General features: G+C 48.5%; 1 protein-coding gene across 4 annotated transcripts in view; it reads left to right on the top strand.

Moving 5' to 3' along the window:
- CHD6 (chromodomain helicase DNA binding protein 6) overlaps positions 1-19,519 on the top strand; it is a 2,307,824-nt gene that overhangs the window by 548,583 nt on the left and 1,739,722 nt on the right. For all 4 annotated transcript variants that reach the window (XM_069652122.1, XM_069652123.1, XM_069652121.1 and 1 more), the window contains exon 12: positions 15,764-15,940. In XM_069652122.1, coding sequence (XP_069508223.1) covers positions 15,764-15,940 — 177 coding nt within the window. The remainder of the gene's footprint in view (positions 1-15,763; positions 15,941-19,519) is intronic.

The following is a 19,519-nucleotide window of genomic DNA, read 5'->3' as shown; positions in this document are numbered from 1 at the left end:
ACTACATCACTCCTCACGGCTGCCGCCAAAAGTTCAATTAGCAGTGTAAATAAACTGAGAGCGGGGGCAGCTCTGCTGAGTTCCTATCTGGAAGTGAAAGGGAGCGGTCTCCCGTTGACTCTTAACCTTGCCACCGGGGAGACAAGTAGCTTAATCCATGCAATAAATGCCTGCCCAAAACCCATTCTCGCCAGAACTGCCGTCCCGGCCAGAGTCCTTCGGTCCTCTGGCTCCAACTCTCTGCAGGTCAAAATGACAACAGCACCACAATGTTCTACATCAGGAAACAAGGGGACACTTGCTCCACGGGCCTCTCCAATGAAGCGGGAGGAACTGTAGCGCTGGGCCTTCGGACACAAAATGTTCCTTGACCCCTTCACCTAGCGGGAGTTAAGAACACCATTGCGGACTCAGCAGGGAGTTGTACTTGTGCCACGTGTGGGAACCGGCAGGACCAAGGGGACTGCATCTTTGCCAAGTGGGGCAGGCCCCAGATCGATCTGTTTGTGACGATGGCAAACTCCAAAGGCCAGAAGTTTGCTGGCAGGTTCTTTCAGCCGAGGAGCTTGGGAGACAAGTTCTCCTTCCCGTGGGAAGGTTGGTTTCTGTAAGCATTTCCTCCATTGTCTCTCCTGTTACGAGTCATGAACACACTCAGTGTCAGTGCAGGATGGTACTCATTGCCCTGGCGTGGCTGAGGCAGATTTGGTACCCGTACCTTCTCAGCCTGTCAGCATCACCACTGGTCAAGCTACCATCAGTCCCGGATAGTTTTATCAGAGAAGGAGGCGCAATACTGCATTACGACCCAGCATTGCTCAACCTGATGGGTTGGCTCCTGCAGCCCTAGAGTTTGGAGGATATCAGTTGCCGGCGGACAGCAGGGAGGTCCTCGCCAAGGCAGGGCATCGTCGACTCTGAAGTGGTACGGACACAAGTGGAAGCATTTTGCTACGTGGTGCCGGTCACAGAAGATCACCCCTCTGAGCATCACGGCCCGCAGATTCTTCCAGAATTTGCTATCCTTGGCCAAGGCTGGACTGGCGCACGCCTCAATCAAAGTACATCTCCCGCTACACCAGGTCTCTAGAAGGTCTTCACCTTGGTATCATTGACTAGTCAAGTAATTCCTCAAAGGACATTTTCGAACTTTCCCACCGGTGAAGACGACTGCCCCGGTGTGGGAACTCAACGTGGTTCTGACGAGGCTCATGGGGTGCACCCTTCGAGCCTATTCATCAGGCCCCTCTCAAGTTCCTTTCCTAGAAAACTGCTTTCCTTGTGACCATCACCTCCGCCAGGAGGGTGGGTTAGATACAGGCCCAGTCCTGCAAACAGCCATATGTGAATTTCCACAAATCGAGGGTGGTGCTGCGGACGCACCCCTCTTTCATGACGAAGGTTCTGTCGAAATTCCACCTCAACAAACCTTTGATGATACCTTTTGTCTCTGGCTGAGAGAGCCTTGCACTCGCTGGACGCTGCTCGTGCCCTGAAGTTCTATGTGGCTGGCACACAAGTTTTCGAAATACTTCACAGCTGTTTGTGAACTTTGGTCCTGCGAACCACGGGACGGCTTTATCAAAGGCTTCCATCTCAAAGTGGCTCTCCGGCTGCATCATGCACCGGCATTGGTTGGCAAACCGACCACTGCCCGGCTGTCCGAGAGCACATTCCACCAGAGCGGTCCCTGCGACAACAGCATTCCTGGCTGATGTACCCCTGCTGGAGATCTGCACACCTTCACGAAGTTCTACTGCGTCGGCAACAATTCCAGGGAGGAGTCTAGAGTCGGCCAAGCAGTGCTACTCAACCTCTTTGCTTGAGGTGAGTCTGTTCCAGAGGTAAGAGTGAATTGCTCCTGTTGAGCCTTGCCACCTCCCATGGTTGTGTAATGTTGTACTACTGTGTATTCATTATTCATGAGCATGTGAATCCATGCCAGACCCCATGTTGGAAAAGGAACAAGTAACTTAACTGTAGCTATTGTTCTCTTGCATGGGTCTGGCATGGATTCTCATGCGAACCCTCCCTCCTTCCCCTCTGCAACTCTTCTTGTTCATACTGAAACAACAGCAGTGATCCACACCTTTGTGGCACCCTCCCATCCCTTGCACACCCTTTCTATGTTGTAAAACAACCAACAATTTTGTACTTCTTCAAATATTACTCAGATCACTTAAAATTATACTTTTAGATACACAAGTTGTAAAAAAAGATTAACTTTTTTTGTAAATTTGATTTCATATAGATACAGATCATATGTCTTTACATAAATCATTTTATCACATAGTTAAGAAGAATTTTCTTATCAAGTTTATTCTAGTATCATCATACATTGCTTCTATCTCCAGAAATGATTATTTACATACCAATAGAGTTATCGATGATTCCCCTTCTTCAGGAGCTTTATATTTTGTATGATTTAAGTCCTTTCCTTGGTTAATGGGAGAAATACAGTTTTGAAAGTGAAACAGTTTTTCTTTTACTGAGGATTCCCAGTTTGACGACAGGGATTATTCATGAGCATGTGAATCCTTGCCAGACCCATGCTGTAGAGCAATAGTTACAGGTAAGTAACCTGTTCCTTCTCCAACACAAAAGAAAGGCAAAGTTCAAGCACTTCTCCTTGGCAGGAAACACTGCCTATCTCTTATCACTCTGTATCAGAAATTCTTTACAACTTTGGTTACCAGAGGAATGACTCTGTTCTCCTGGTATCTTGATTTAACAATTCCTCAAAACTAGGGGGTATGCCTCCCTTGCCCTGGCCCCTTACTTTTGTATCACAGTTCAATACCACCAGGCCTAATGACTCCCTTCACCTGGCATCTCTTACTTTTATGTTTCTCAGCAGTACACTTCATGCACTAGTATGGTCCTCGACCCGGATTGCCCACTATCGCCCACTTGGTTGTCTGGATTGCCAAGTGATGCCATGAGATGAGAGGAAAGAGGACTCGGATTTCTCCCTTGCTTTCTTTTGTTGTGGGACCCAGACCAGGCTTTCCCCACTTCTTGAGTTTGGCCAACTTGGTTCGCTATCCTGCCAAGTACTGCCACAAGGAAGATGACTTGTAATTTCCCTTTGTTTTGGATGCTGGTCCCAGAAACTTCTGTTTCTTTGATCTCACAGACTTGGATACTCTCCTGCAAAGTACTGCCATGAGGAAGAAGACTCATGGCCTTTTCTTGATACGTGTCCTTATGGTTGGGTGTCTGATATGTGCCCCTATTAGGGAATCACTTCTCCTTATAACTCTCCCTACTTTTCTCTAGCTCAGGGGTTGCATCCCATACACTGAGCTCTGGATGGGTGTTTCTTGCGTTATTATGCGGTAACCAAGACCCTCTCGTTCCCCCACCAGCCAGCCCATTTATTTCCGTACCTTCCAGGACTTATCTGGCGGGCTGCGATCTGCTTCGGGGTCTGCTTGCTTCTCTCATTGCTTCTGCAGGCTTCTCCTGAACTGCAGCGGCTCCAGTGTCTGTCTTTCCGCTGTACGCGTACCCATTAGAACACATGGTCCACCTCCCATGCAAGGTATGGTTACTGCTTCTCCACAGGTCTTCCGGTGTCTGACCCGCTTGGGATGCTGTCTTCTTTTCAGCTTCCCTGTCTCCAGTTGCTTGCATCAACTGCACTGAGCACTCTGCCTTCAGTTCCCACACGGGGGGGCTTGCCAACATAGTATGCATGATGAATGGGTAAAGATCACTAGAATGCTCATTCAAGTTCTCACCGTGCTCTTCCTCCTTCCGCGCCGCCACCTTGTCCCAGACCTTTTTAAGTGTGTGTTTATGAGGAGATCCCTACTCTTGCTCGTCTCAGTAGATGTTACATTTTCAGACCTATAAGGATCCATGAAAGTGTGAGGTATTGGATTGGGGCTTAAGGAATAGGGAGCTGTATAGGGTGTGGGTGGAGGGTGGGTATATTCTGTTCTCCCGAAATGGTCTCCATTGTCCCCAGAAGGGAGGTATGTTCCCATGAGATACTCCTGCCTACTGACCTCCCCCTGGGGGATTATCGGGTAGCTGCCTCACCACATATGCCTCATCAGAAGCGGCTTTCCCCTGGGGAGAAGTGACGACCTCTCTGCTTCACAATTGGACTGGTAGGGGAGAGTAGGCTGTGAGTGAGAAGGTGACCGTGTAAGGGGAACTGATTGAGGGAGAGGGTGTGGGTGGAAGGGTAGCAGTGTGAGAAGATTAGTAGTGGTGAGGAGCTGGGAGTGGAAGGGGTGAGTAGCGGGAAGAGGAAGTGGTGAGTAGCGGGGAGAGAAGTGGTGAGTAGCGGGAGAGAAGTGGTGATGAGGAGCAGGGCAGAGACGTGGTGATGAGCGGGCGTGGTGATGAACGGGGAGAGAAGTGGTTATGAATGGGGAGAGAAGTGGTGAGAGAAGTGATTAGGAGAGAAGTGATGAGGAGCGGTGAGGTGTGAGAGGAGGAAGAGGAGCATTGAGGTGGGAGAGGAGGAAAGCGGGGAGGAAGAGGAGGAGGAGGAGGAGGAGGAAGTAACAGATGGATAGGTGGAAGAAGCAGAGAGAGCAGAGAAGGCGGTGGGTTGTTTCAGGAGAAAAGGAAGAGTGACAGATGTGAGGAACAGCAGAGTTCAGACAGAAAAGAGTGGGGCTCGAGTGCCTTGGAGGCGCAACCACAGAGTTGCAACAGAAATGGTTTTTGAGTGGGGACCCCTGTGACAAACCGTGGTATCACGTCACTTCTCCCCATCGGTGAGCCCTTCCCTATGAGGCTAGGGAGGTGAGGCCCCTACCCGATATTCCTACTAGCGGTGGTAGAAAGCAGGAGGATCTCACAGGGAGGGACTTCACTCATGGGTATGGTGACTTTGGTTCCATGGTGGAACTCCTTAACCATCTTACCTTTGAGTCCCTGAAATCCTTAGGATCTGGAAGAAAAACCACTGATAGTACCACTGTATGTTAATGTGACACTCCTCACTTTCTTCCTATAAAGCCTAATTCATTGTTTAATGGAATTACTTTTTTGATCCATTTGATTTGATCCTTTGACCTATAACCAGTTTCTGATAAATACTGGAAACCTGAAAGCTGAAGTCATGTCGACGGCTGGAACAGAAAACCGAAGAGGATGACGAAGGAAAAGCGGCGGGAATGATTTCCAGCGACCAGAGAGCCTGCTGTGTAACCAGAGCCTGCTGTGTAACCAGAGCCTGCTGCAGCCCTTCCTTTCAATTGACCTGGGGTCTCCGAAAGCGACGACCCGAACCCAGAGCCTGGTGAGACCCACTAGACTCAATCAAGAAGACCTGCATTTTGAGCCATCCCACGGTTTGCTGTGACCTTGTGTTCTTGCAATACCCCAATACCCTGGGACCTCAGCCACTGTGCGGTGCACAGTCTTCCTAATTCGGAATCTCGCTGAAACTTCGTGGGCATCCTGGTGTATCTCCAGAGACACAAATCGAGTCCAAAAAGTCCCCTCAGAAGAGTGCTGGACCTTTTAAACGACGAGAATTAAACCACAATTTTCTGTCTTCTTCTGTGCTCCTTGAAAAGGCGCCAAACCCGCAGGACCGCATTCAGCCACTAGAGAAATCTTGCCTAGAGCCTTCTCCTTCGATCCCTGCTGCAAAGTCCCTTCTGAGGTCTTGTGTTCAGTCTCCAGGACGAGGATTCCACTGACCAGGCATTTGGCTGCAGTCCCTCAAGTTCTCCTGCTGCAATCTCTTCTTCATTGCTGAGATACTGTGTTGACTTGGGTATATACTTACCTTAAGCCTATTGGGATTTCTGTGTAGTCCTGGGTTGTTTTCTGTGATTGGGAGGTCCCTCATCCAGTGCACTCAGTCCCACTGCTAGAATCCTGCTGGGGTGTCTTCTGTGAAGCCCCTGAACCCTCTTCTAACCCTATAAGTAAAGTACTCACCTGTTTGCCCAGTTTTCCTAAGGAACTCTGACCTTTGATGCTAAAGAACTTATTCTAACACTGCCTGTTGGTCACTAGTCCTAGTGACCCCCCTTCTGCCACTGAGAACACTCATGCTCCACGAATAAGGGAAAGACTTTGAAGGGATTGGGACTTCTGCCTAGAAAAGAAATCAAGTGTTTTACTTAGTTGTAAAGAGTTGGTGGGTAACTGTAATTCTAAGAGTGAACAGTTACAAAAGTTCTTACTGATCTTGAATGTTTGATGCACTATTCTTAAAAGTATGGTTAAAATCTTTTCTTCCTTAACCACTGTTTTGCCAGTCTAAAAGAAAGTAGATGTAAAGGTGTTTTACTCTCCTGTGATTAGGTTGTGCCTCTTTACAAAAGTAATATGTTGGTTTAACCAGATTATTCCTGTAGGGTAATTGTAAGAGTGTCCTCCAACTGTTGGTATCACCAGGTTAGTCCTGTTAGGATAACTGTATGAGTGTCCCCCAACTGGGTCTTGCTTCCCCTGACTTGCTGCTAGTCTGTCCTTGGTAAATCTACATTAGGTTGTTTCCTACATAGAATAACTATTCAGTAAAGTATGACATTGGGTTTTACTTCCCCCTTCATTGTGAAGTTAAAGTAAGTGGGTTTTACTTACCTAGGCTTAGCTGTGTGCCATCCAAAACAAGTTACCAGAGTTATCGCTTACCTCAATCTGGGGTTCCCTGATTTCCAATGCATCTGTAATTGTATATTACATCCTTAGGTTTTACTCGCCTGGTATAACTGTGTGTTATGACAAAAGTAGTTATAGGTTTCTACTGCACCTAGAATAAGTGTTTAAGTATTCACCAAAAAGGTATATTGTCCAGTTGATTGTTTGTGATTTGTTCCAATTCCAAGACTCACTGTACAACTGGAAGGGCCTACTGCCCTTGTATTACCAAAAGTAATCTGAAAGTAACCATTGGTCTTTTAGGGGGCGTGGCTGGGAAGCCATGTAGGAGGGAGTGTCCATACTGGAGCTCCTGCAGATCCGTACAAGATCCGGCTGATAACCGCTCAATGACTGAAATAAATCTGCTATAACTACAAGGATCGGCCATCTGAAGCTTAGGAGCACGTGTGGATACTCTGTGGCACGGACCTGTGCATTAAGAACATTGCCGAAGGTTGCGGAAGATTTTGGGCGAGATTGCTACGAAGAAAAAGATGGCCGCCGCCTGACAGACAAAGAGAACAAAGACGTGGCTGGATCGGGTGCCTACCTACTTGACTCCATGCGCGATTGCAGTAAAGGTGCGCGGAGCGAATAAAGTGTTGGCCGTGGGGGCTAAAGACATTGTGTACATCCGACAGACACCCTGTTCGGGGCCCCAGAGGTGTGCAGCCTACATGAGGAAGCGGCTCCAAAAGCCGCGGTTCTGGGACCCGACTTGTCACTGAGGCAGCCGCTAGCTGGGGCGCTGCATCCGACACCCTGTTCGGGGCCCTGGAAGAGGGCAGCCAGTGTGAGAGAGTGGCTCTGTGGGCTGTGGCTCCAGGGCTTGAGCTGGCATTGAAGCAGCCTGCAGCTGGGACGTGAGGAGACCGAGCAGGGCCTGATCAGTGATACATTGTATTGTGTGCAACGAGGGTTGACGGGAGTGAGCCTTGTAATTGACAGAAGGCTCCGGTCTTTAGCAACAGCAGGGGCGGAGGAATGCTGGGACACTGAGACCTGACACCGACACGGGTCTTCCCGGAGGGCTACAAATGTATCGGGCGCTCTTAACACCAGGCGCAACCTATGATACACTGTAGCTTCTGTGCCCATGTCCTCAATTGAAGTGTGGCTGTGTGTGAACATAAAGCTTGACAGGAGGGGAGAGCCGGCAACACTTTATTGGATTTATGGTCTGCTGGAAGCCGTGGTGCAGCCCATACGCTGTGTTAAAGGGTGCCTATTGTAAGGTGGATTCATGATGGGATGCTCAGACTAGCGGGGATAATAAACTGCACTACAGAGACAGTACGGCGGGGTACACGGGTGCAGTGCTGAGTCCAGTACGAGGAGCGTGAATGAGCAGTCAGAACCCGACCTGAAGCACCCACCAGAGAGCCCATAAACAGCCAAGAACCACGACTCGCTAACCCAGCTGCAGTAAGACACACGGGCTGCAGCATCGGTGCCCCAAACAGCTGATTCAGACTCTGGTGCCGAACCCCCCAGGTAGGAGGCAGATTGCTTGAGCGGGGTCATTGTTACTGCAGCAGGAGAATGCGTGAATAAAAAGCTGCATGGAAATTAGAGGGCACATAAAATAGTTCCAGGATAATCCGAAACACAACAAGGGCACTTCTAGGGGCACAATTTCCTCGGTGACACATGTGACCACCTCAGGTGCCCTGACACTACCCGGCAGGAGCGAAGAAAGGAGGGCGGACTGACGGGCCACTATATGCTGCATAAACTGGGTTGCGCGGGCGATATTGAGACTAAGGGTGCGCCTCCCTGCTCGGACTTCAAGTGGATTGCTGGCTGGGCAATAAGCTTCAAAACTAGTGAACCCAAGAGGCAGCTTGAGGCGACTAGACCCGAAGATGGCGCCTGATGGCTGAGACTGGTGTCTTCAATTACTACGGTTACTTGTCGGTGATCCGGACAAGTGTTACGAGGTAACCCAGTATAGGATTGATGTAATTACATGGGAGAGCACAATCCATTGCGGCACACGAGAAATAGGCTCGGGACGCTGGTGTGGGGGCCCCCTCAAACACGGAAGACAGCACCGGGCCGCCCCTCTGGAACTACGCAAACAATAGCGCGGACGCACTGCATGAGATGTGTTCCTGAGGCAATCAGATCAAAGGCTATGGTGGATGCTCTGTAATGTACACAGTGGGTGAAAGTAGGCGAGTCCGCGCCTCCAACGAGAGGAAACTTAAGAGACATTGCATCTTGGTGTGTACAAAGGCCGATAGGGCATGCCACGGAGGAGGCTGGCAGAGCTTTTGGGGTTCTGAGGCGCCCATGCCTGGGTAAGGCCTTGGACATTGGAACGGAGTGTGCGCCCTTCTCCCCCTGATTGTGGAGCATAAGAGGTGGGAGGACCCATAACATACGGCTGCTGCGTCATGTCTAATAAGCCTCTAAGACAAAAAGTGAAGCAACCTACGCTGAACGAATTTGCCAGAACACCAACGGGCCCGGAAAGCGCCAGGAGCAAAGACAAGCTTCCCGCCGTTAGCATTGGCTCCTAGGGTCCTAATCAAGAGGTGCTGGCTGCAATTGCGGACTTGAAAGCGGACTTGAAAGCAGCCTGGGAGTCCAAACTCGAAATAGTTGTGGCTGACTTGAAAACAGTGTTGGACCTTAAGGTCGGTGAAGTGCACAAGGAGGTGAATCTACTCCGAGAGGATGTGAGGTCCCTGTCGGAGCGCACAGAGAGCCTGGAGAAAGAAGGGAGTTCGAACACAGCGGACTGCGCCTCACACAAGTCGGAACTGCATGCCCTGGTGCAAAGAGTGGGCAACTTGGAGAGTAGAGCGGAGGAAGCGGAAGGACGTGCCCGAAGGAACAATATCCGCATTGTGGGTATACCGGAAGGAACAGAGGGCCACAACCCCACGGAGTTTGTCGAAACCATGTTGTTACAGGAGGTAACCGGAGGAGTTCTGTCTCGAGGATTTGCAGTGGAACGAGCGCACAGGGCTCTGACAAGGAGGCCGCCGCCTGGCAACCCACCTAGGCCAGTCATTGCCAAGATCCTCAACTATCGGGACTGGGAAAGGATTCTGGAACACTTTAGCAAAGGTGGAACAATCAAGCGAGGGGAGGCAAACCCAACAGCCTACCCGGACTACACCCTGATGGTGCAGCGGAGCCGAATGAATTTCGGGGCTGTTAAGAGGAGTCTGAGGGAGGCGGGTCAGAAATACATGCTACTTTACCCGGCGAAATTGAAGGTCTTTCATAAAAATAAAACTTTATTTTTCGACACTCCGGAGGATGCCATGGGTTGGCTTGATACGCAGGGCTGCCCCCAGGAGCCTGACATCCAGGCGGAAGAAAGAGGCGGAAGAGATAAGCAATGAGTAATGGGAGCACAGGGAGATGATGCGGCTTAAGACTATGGGACTTGATTATAGTCATTGATGTGGCCTGTTCGTAGACGGGCCCGGAGTAGGATAGATAATGCGTTGTGTGCACGGTGACTGTTGCTTTATTAAGGAGCCTTTCAGGGCTAGTCCTCACACCCCCATTTAGTATTAATAGTTAAGTGGCCATTAGGGCGACTTCACCCTACTGAGCTCTGAGCGTACCAGACAGGGCTAGATGTGGGGGTGCCTGAGATCCAGGGATGGAGCTGGGCAACAGTTGGGGAGGGAGTTGTTGGGGAAGGGATGGGCGGGTGGAGGGGAGGGAGGCAGAGAGTTTGATGTGTATATAGTTTTGGGGGGTTTGAGTTTAAACACGGGCCTACAGGGAACAGCCCTAGAATTGTATCTGTATTGCGCAGGCGGATGGGGTTGGCTGAGAGGGAGAGAGATGAGTACTGACGAGCCATGGGGATCTTAGAATGGTGACGTGGAATGTCAGGGGACTCAATAGCTACCTAAAAAGGAATAAGGTCATGCTGTATTTGAAAAGACAGAAGATAGATATTGCATTGTTACAAGAGACGCATTTGACACGGGAAAAACTGGAGCTGGTGGGGAGAAAATGGAAAGGTATTGTAGTGGGGTCTTCGTACTCGGCCTATGCTAGGGGGGTGTGCTGGTCTGGGTGGCGCCGCACGTCCCGTTTCACTTGATACAGGAAACGGTGGACAGTGAGGGGCGTTTGGTCATTGTGAGAGGGGTGGTGGAGAATAGAGAGGTGTGCATTGTAAACACGTACGCCCCTAATCAAAATACGGCGGAGTATTTCCGGACTATGTGCACCAACATGAGCTTGTGCGTGGGTAGCGCGGTGATCTGGGGAGGGGATTTCAATTGTGTGCTAAACCCCGTATTAGACAGGTCGGATGACAAGATGGTCAGGCCTGCCCCAGCAGCTAGGGCATTGCAGTCGTTGTTAGACGACTGGATTGGTAGATGTGTGGAGAACAAAGCATCCTAATGAGAGGCAATATTCACATTACTCGGCCCCACAACAGCTGCACACTAGACTTGATTATGCCTTTGCCACATCAGATGTAATGATAGAGATCGTTCACATAGAATATAAAGCGAGGGTCCTGTCGGATCACCCGTCCCTGGTTCTGGGGTGGCAATACAGCCGCCCTAGGGCACGGATTCCGACGTGGCGCCTCCGTGCGGAGGCGCTCAAAGATCCGGTTTTTCGGGAGGATATAAGAGATGAGATCATTAGCTATTTTGAGGTGAACACAGGCGGCGTTGACTCTGCGGGGACACTGTGGGAGGCTTTTAAGGTGGTGATGCGGGGTGTGGCCATCGCTAAATCGAAAGACCTGCAGGATGGGGTCCTGGCTGATTTACAGAGGGTGGAAGGGGACTTAGAAAGAGAACTAAAAAGTGAAAGCATAGACGCCGAGCTGGTGCTTAAACTACAGCAGCAGTGCACGGAATACTGGGAAAGGCTCTGCAACCTTAATTACAAAAAGTACTTTGAGAGACAACATGCGGGTGTAGATAAAACGGCCCGTCTATTGGCGTGGCTATATAAGAGTGAAACCCCTAGGCCCCCGATTAGGACGATAACCAGAGAAGATGGGGAGGAGGCAGACACCCAAGAGGGAGTCAACAGGGAATTTGCGGATTATTATAGAGAACTATATGAGGATAGAGGAGGAGGCAGCCGGGATGAGATGCTGGAAACTCTGCAAGAAATAGGATTTCCCAAGATAAGCGCAGAAGAAAGAGAAGAACTAGACGCACCAATTACTTTGGAGGAGTTGGAGGAGGTTGTTAGGCAGCTACCTACTAGTAAGACCCCGAGAGCAGATGGATTACCTAGTGAATTTTATAAAGCATATGGGGCAGAAGTGCTCCCCCCAATGTTGTAAATGCTCAATGAGGCGTTTGAAGTGGGACGATTGCCGGAGTTGCTCAGAGAAGCGATCATAATACCGCTCCCTAAACCTAATAAACCTGGGCATAGCTGCGGTTCGTACAGGCCGTTGTCGATGCTGAACCAGGACAGCAAGATATTAACGGCGGTCCTGGCGAATAGACTGCGGAAAGTAAGTAGCAAATTAATACACCCGGACCAAACGGGCTATGTCCCGGACAGGAATATTACGCACAACCACAGGCGACTCCATCGGGTGATTGAATGGGGCTGTGACAATGAAGGAGAGATGGCAATCGTGTCTTTGGACGCGGCAAAAGCTTTCGACTCAGTCAGATGGGCGTGGCTGCTGGCGGCTTTGGGAGAGTATGGAATGGGGCCAGGGTACATTAGGTGGGCAGAGATGCCGTATAGTGCGCCACTAGCCAGGGTGCGAACAGGAACAGTGGTATCTGAGAGATGGCAACTTAGCAGAGGCACTAGACAGGGGTGCCCCTGGTCCCCGATGTTGTACATTCTGGCTCTGGAGCCCCTGGCACTATACCTGAGGCAGCAATACGACACGATAGGTATTGAGGTTGGGGGAGAACGGCACCTGATATCCCTATATGCGGATGATTTGTTATTATACTTGAGATACCCGGAAGAAAATCTTCAGTATATTCTGGAGGTGATGGAAAGGTATGCGAGGTTGTCCGGCATAGCGGTGAATCCCCAAAAATCTAGCATTTTCCCTCTAGGCAGTTACAAGGGAATTCCTGCAGAAAGGTTGCCGGTGTTACAGGTGCCGTGGACGGTGGGCTCTTTCCGCTACCTTGGAATAGATATGTGACATACGGCGGAGGAGGAACACAGGTGTAATACCGTGATGGCCATTGAGAAAATCTGCAAATGTATGAGGTTTTGGGAGAAACTGCCTCTAGCGATGATGGGGAGGGGAGCGATGCTTAAGATGGTGGTTCTGCCTAGGCTCCTACATTTTTTTTTTAGCAATATCCCACATATGATTCCCAAGGGGTTTTTTGTTCAATTAAATGGTATGTGTAGAGACTTCCTGTGGCATGGTACCCGGAATAGAGTAGCGCTCTGGAAGTTGCAGAACTTTCATGAAAAAGGGGGTGTCAAGCTACCTAATTTTGAGGCCTATTATATAGCGAGTCAATTACAGTTTGTGGCCAAATGGCTCTCCGATGAAGCGACCCCTGAACTTAGATTGTTTGGGCAGGACTGTGCCCGTTTTACCTGAAAGAAATTATCTGGTTGCCTGAGTCAGAAATAAAGAAGTGCCCGGGGATGATGAGGCTTGGGTGGAAAATGTGGCGACGAGCATGTATAATGATGGGGGACTCGCTCCCGTGTTCCCCGCAGGTACCTCTGGTTGCTTTGGCGGGAGGAGATGAGCAACTGAGGGTGATTATCAGAACCTATTGGGAGGCGGTGGGACTGGTGACGTTGGGAGATATATGGCAGGGGAGGACCATCAGGGAGTTTGAAGGACTTGGAGAGGAGGAAGGACTACATTGGGGCCAGTATGTTACGTACCACAGGCTGGTGCGGAAGATTCGGATAACATGGCCTGAAACGGTGTTGGCGGAGGAACCGGATGCCATTATGGGGATGATATCTGACACAACTGAAGGGGGGCATGAGATCTCTAGATTGTATGAGATGGTAATGACTAAGGTTGGAAAGGAATTGACACATTTGAGATTGGATTGGGAAACAGAGGTGGGAGCCCAAATGGAGGATGGGATGTGGGAGCGGGCCCTGGGATACCATAAGAAAATATCTAGGAATGCCAGATTGCAGCAAATACAGTTGTACGTAACGCATAGAGCGTATACGACCCCGCTGAGAATATCTAAATTCAGGAATGCTGGGAGACAGGCGTGCCCTAAGTGCAATGAGGAAAATGCTGATATGACGCACATGTTTTGGGCATGCCCAGTGATCGAGTGTTTCTGGAGGGAAGTCGCACAGAAGCTAGCAGAGAAAGGGGTCACGCTCGCCATAGACACGGCTTGGGCCTGCCTGTTGGGAGGGTTTCCTAGGCCACGAAAATTGAAGCATGTTGGGAAGCTGAAAGACTTGACGTACGTGCTTGCAAAGCGAAGGATAGCTATGGGATGGGAAAAGTGTCATAAGCCTCGGGTGGAAGTGTGGTGGAAAGAATTACAGAAATGGGCGGAGGCTGAAACGATGGTGTGGCAGGAGGCAAGTAGCATGTCTTGGGAGGAAGAAGTGGGTACCCTGATGGCATGGAAAGCACTGATATCTGGTCTATTTGGAACAATGTTAGATCCAGAGGAATCTGATGAAAATGACGCCCTGCCGAGTGTAGCAGATACTGAGTGCGAAGGACAAACAGGCTCGTGAAGGGGGGTGGGAACAGGGGGGCAGTGAACAAAAACTAATTGATGTTAATGTAATAATTGTGGATTGCACTGCGTGTTTGGTTTGTATTGTTGGTTGTATTGAAAAACTAATAAAATTCTTTTAAAAAAAAAAATAATAATTGGTCTTTTACTCCCAAAGAATAGGCTTGACCTATACTAAATGTGTATAACAAGGTTTGACTTCCCTAGAACTACTGTTAGGTGTTCCAAATAAGGTTTATACTTGGGCCTGTGTGCTTTCAAGTAACATGTTGTGTTTTATATTGTGATTTCATATAATGGGTTAGTGTTAGTACTTACTTAACCCCTAGATTTATCTGGGCCTACCTGTATTTAAATAAATCCTTTATTTTTACAATACATAGTGCTTCAGTGTTTCTTTGGATCATTTGTATTACAATTTCACTTGTACTGTATCTACTGCCCTCTCTCCCTCCTAAGATAAGCCTGGCTGCTCTGTCTGCGCTACCCTGAACTCGGGTGGTACAGCCTTATACTAAGAGTGGAGTCTTGTACGGTGTCCGGTCAAAGGTTCGACACCAAAAGGGTCGAGGTAATAGCACCGAAAACCAAAGGGTTGCATTTTTTTTTAAATATATTTTTTGTTTTGGGTTTCGTATAGTAAATAGTGTTTTTTGCACAAAAAAACGGAGGTTTGTGGGGGGACCCCCCCAAAAAAAAATAATAATAATTCGACCCTTTGGTTTTCGGTCCTTTTGATTCGACCCTTTGGTCATTCGATCCTTTTCATTCGAACCTTTGACCTAGAACCATCTTGTACTGCCTGAGTTGAATGGTTTTACTAAAAACTGTCCTAACACAAGTGAACCAGGAGAAGGGAATCATTCTCCTTGTGTTCTATGTTTGAATATATAGTGGTAGGGCTAGAGTTAGGTAATTCTGGACAGAGAACAGGAATGTTTCATTTGGACAACCACCCTGACGACGATCACCTGAGTTTTCCTTAGGTAGGGAATACCCTTTAGAATAGGCAGAGTTCGGCCTTTTTGCTTATTGTTAAATTAAAGTGTTCATACCATGCAACCCCTTTGCCTCTGACTCCTTCCTCCAGCATGCCACACACCTATGTTGTTTCCTGCGAGAGATTTGACAGATACGGTGTTTGTCTTTAGACCATTATCTTAAGGTAGGCAAGTGTTAGGTAGTACGGGTTACCAATCTCTAGTGCCTAGCCTCAGGTTAAGAAGCGCCTCGACTACAGGGTGACGGCTCTTCGAGAGCTTACTTCTACAAATCAAAATAAAAACTATTGGACTGTCTTTGGGAATGGGTATATTCTTAAAGGCCATCTGTGACACTAACTAGTTTGCCTTCCATCAGTTATTGAAGTAGTGTTCTGTTGTCTTCTGCAGAAATTTCAGGGTGTGTCTTTTAGTGACCATTAAATGTGAACATATGAAGATGTTCTAACTCTTTACTTACAGGGCAATACCATTGATGGGATCTTCAAGTTTCAAGTTATCATCACAACATTTGAGATGATTTTGGCTGACTGTCCAGAACTGAAGAAGATTATGTGGAGCTGTGTGATAATTGATGAAGCTCACCGACTAAAAAACCGCAACTGTAAATTACTGGAAGGCCTGAACCTCATGCTCTTGGTATGGTTTTCCAACACAAGCTGTAGAAAATGCATTGCAATATGTGACAAGGACATCATTTGACCTTGCATCTGTTGGCCATTCAGACACCCATAATGCGGGCATGAAAAGCCTTCTCAAATTGTTGACACTGTGACACAAAACTCACATTAAGTTTGAAATACTCTTTAATATCATTATGCGTATCTGCCCTTTAAGGGATAAATCTTTCTCACAAAAGACAGCTGTTTCAAATGTCTCCTCACAAAATGAAAGTAACAAATGACTAGAAACCCCGCCATTTTTTTTAAAGCAAGTTTTGTTTTATTGTATGATTGCTTTTCTAAATCCTGATTGCGCAGGATCTATTCAAGACTGTAAGTTTATTTTTCTGGTTTTCAGATTGCCATTTTCTGAAATGGCAGCACCCCAAATCTTTCATTCCACACAAGGCCCTGCAAGTGTTCTGTTTTTTGTTGTCTACCATGCTATTTTGTTTGTTGGTGCGCAGCAGCCCTCTACTCAATGCTTTACCCAGTATTTTCTCAATTAACAATCTATGCTAATTCCTCATTGTTAAGATGGATATCTAGAATCTGGCCTAGTGGACAGATTATAGGAGGCCACCCTAGTCATAGTGAATAGGGGAACTCTGAGAGGTTAGCCAAACCCAATCAAGGTAAGCATGGCGAGTGGTCAAGGCTTAGTCTCAGGAGAAAGTGAGTGGGGCCGGGGGTACACAGTGAAGCACCCAATAAGTCCATTTAGACCGCCAAGTATAAAAATACTCTATTATAGGCCCACAAAGCCACACTAAGAAATGAAACAAGCAGGTAGTGATATCACACAATACTCAATTGTAAAACGTACATACAGTCACCTTTAGGTTTGTAGGAAGGCATAACTTGGATGATTTAAAGAAGTCAAGTAGTGAAGCAGTAAAATGAAACCAGTTCACAAGAATTATGGCCCAACTTATAAATGCAATCCCTATGATCTATGGAGCCTTGTGCCCAAAAGTCACAATGCTTATCCTTAGGAGAGGGACAGATATAGGAAGAATTCGTGTGGTGGTGAAAATGTTCCAGAAGATATTTCAACAATGTTACATGTTAGTAAAATGATATTCCTATCTTTTAGATACAAGCGTTTAGATCTTACCATCAGATACCGATGGAATGGAATAACCAAAGTGTAATCTAAGATTTATTCTAAGGAGTACAGGGGGAGGGAATGCAGTGCCACTTACCTAGTCATCTGTTAAAATCTGATTCAGGGGATATGTTGACTGGAGGTAGGTTTTCCCGCTGTTGGACCCATTAGAAAGGTGCCCAAGAGCTGCAGGGGCAAGGATTGATCCGGCTGATCCCAGGAGCAGAGTGCAACCCTTTGCAAAGAAGAAATGCAGAAGGCACCAATGCAGACCTCTTCGGGACACTTCACAAGACTGGAGAAGGTGAGTTCCAACGACGGCTACCACACACTGGCGACATCAGGTGTCTTTACAGTTGCGGTTGAAGATGACTTTCCAGAGCAGAATCCTTGAAACTGGGAGGCTGAAATTCAGCCGGAAGACGACTTATACCACAATCTGGCTGTCACCGAAGTTCCTGCAATAATCGCAGAACGGTGCCAATTCTGCTGAGGTAGCCCACTTTGAGAGCTGGTCAGTCCACCGGGTGGTCCAAGGACACTTAGGATGTGGCATGCTTCGAGACCTGTTGGTCGTACAAGTGCAAGGGTTGGAGCGCTGCAGAGGGCTTTCACGGACCATGTAGTCTAGCAGGGCTTCACCTGGCCAAATGCAGGAAGGGGAGGCTTGGCTCTTCGGGAGTCATCTATGGATCTTCATTCGGCTGCTCCATCTACATAGGATAATTGACTCCAAAGCTGATCTGAAGAAATGGCTGCAAGATTCCTTTTCTTTTTCCAAATCCAGCCTGGAAGTAGGTCCAAGCCCACCAATGGTTAGGATCTGCACCATTCAAACAACCAGCAGCTCTCCAATCAAGGACTACTGTGCGTTTCACTCATGCTGCACACCTAGACTTTCAGGCACCATGGATGTGGAATGGGACCAGACAGTCCGATCTATTCCCGGGTAAAAGCAGACACAAAGGCAGCTCTAGCCCGCAAAAGCAGCAGCTTTCCTGGGAAAGTGCAAGACCTTATGTTAGGAAAGATTTCCCTTTTGGGCAATTTTCCCTCCATATTCTATGGACCCCCACATGTGTTACTTTTGTTTTTGATCTCACTTCCTTGGCTTTTCTGCTAATTTTGTCAAGGGGAAGCTGACTAGTCCTTCATACTGTCAGTAATGGGAAACTGTACTTTTGTCTTTTGTCTTTTACTTTTTACCTTACTTGGTAACTTTTTTAACATTGCACATAGTTACATTTGTATCACCCTAGCCTTTTCACTGTGGGATGATTTTTGGTTACCTTTAAATGAGCCTAAACACAAGCTGGTGGCAACAGATATATTTTTACAATTTTTGTTATATTTTTTGTATGCACATTTGCGTCCAAAGATGGCCATGCTACGAGTGGGTTCGCTTGTTTTTGGGCCATTTTGTTCTCAGTAAATCCTTAACATGGTCATGCATTTGCCCGGGAAAGCTGCAGTTTTTGTGGGCTAGTGCATGCCATTTGTGTGTGGATCCAGGAGGTGGGTTGGGGCTGTCTGGTTCCAATCCACAAACATGTGACAGTGATCTGGTGTGCATGATTGCGTCAGCCCCACTGCGGATCCCGATTGGATCCCGATTGGAACACTGCTGGTGTTCATGAGTGGTGCAGATCCTTTCAGTTGGAGGGCTGAGTTTAATCACTCCCCTGAATTTTAGGATAAAGGAGTCAAGCAGCCATTTCACCAGATCAGAAGAGGAGCCAAGTTCCCTGTGTAGCTGTTCAGCCGCCTGAAGGCCAGAGGACGACATCTGAAGAGGCTTGCGACCTTTCCTGCACCTCTCACGGAGAAGCCATGCTGGACTACCTGATCTCGGAAGGCGTCACTCGATGCCGATCCGGAGAAGAAGGCGACCGTCGAGAGTTTCATGCAAAGTGGGCCTAGGAAGGCCTCTGGCCTCGGCCGTACAAGTAGGGAGAGTGGGGGGTGGACATACTCTACACTCTTATATATTCTCTTATATATATTCCTACACTTACCAGCCCGCTGCCTCAAGGTGCGTATGGAGGGTACCCCTTTCCAATTTTGCCCAAACTGCAACCGCAAGTATCCTTGGGTTGACAGACAGGCCATGTGCAATCTCTGCTTGCCAAGAGATCACCCCGAGGCAAATTGCAGAGCGTGTAGTAGGTTCAAACCTAAAGCACTAAAAGACTGTTCCACCAAGCGTTGGGCCCACCACGCCAGGAGTCAAGAGGCGATGGCCGCGGACGGTGCCGGCAGCGACGCTGTACTTTCGGACGGCGAGGGCAACACAGCATCGAAAGACAGCCAGGCGCAGGTCCCCGACCTCGGAAGGTCGTCCGGCAGGGCGGCTATGGGTAAGACCCCTTCGACGTAAGCGCAACCCACAGCACTTCCAAACACACGAAGTCCCACCGAGCCTCGACGCGCACGTCGAGCTCTCGGAAA

The sequence above is a fragment of the Ambystoma mexicanum genome, chromosome 3p (genome assembly GCF_040938575.1).
Source record: "Ambystoma mexicanum isolate Mex_15411 chromosome 3p, UKY_AmexF1_1, whole genome shotgun sequence".
Lineage (NCBI taxonomy): Eukaryota > Metazoa > Chordata > Amphibia > Caudata > Ambystomatidae > Ambystoma > Ambystoma mexicanum.
The sequence above is the reverse complement of the archived record's forward strand: the minus strand, read 5'-3'. Positions and strand labels throughout refer to the sequence as shown.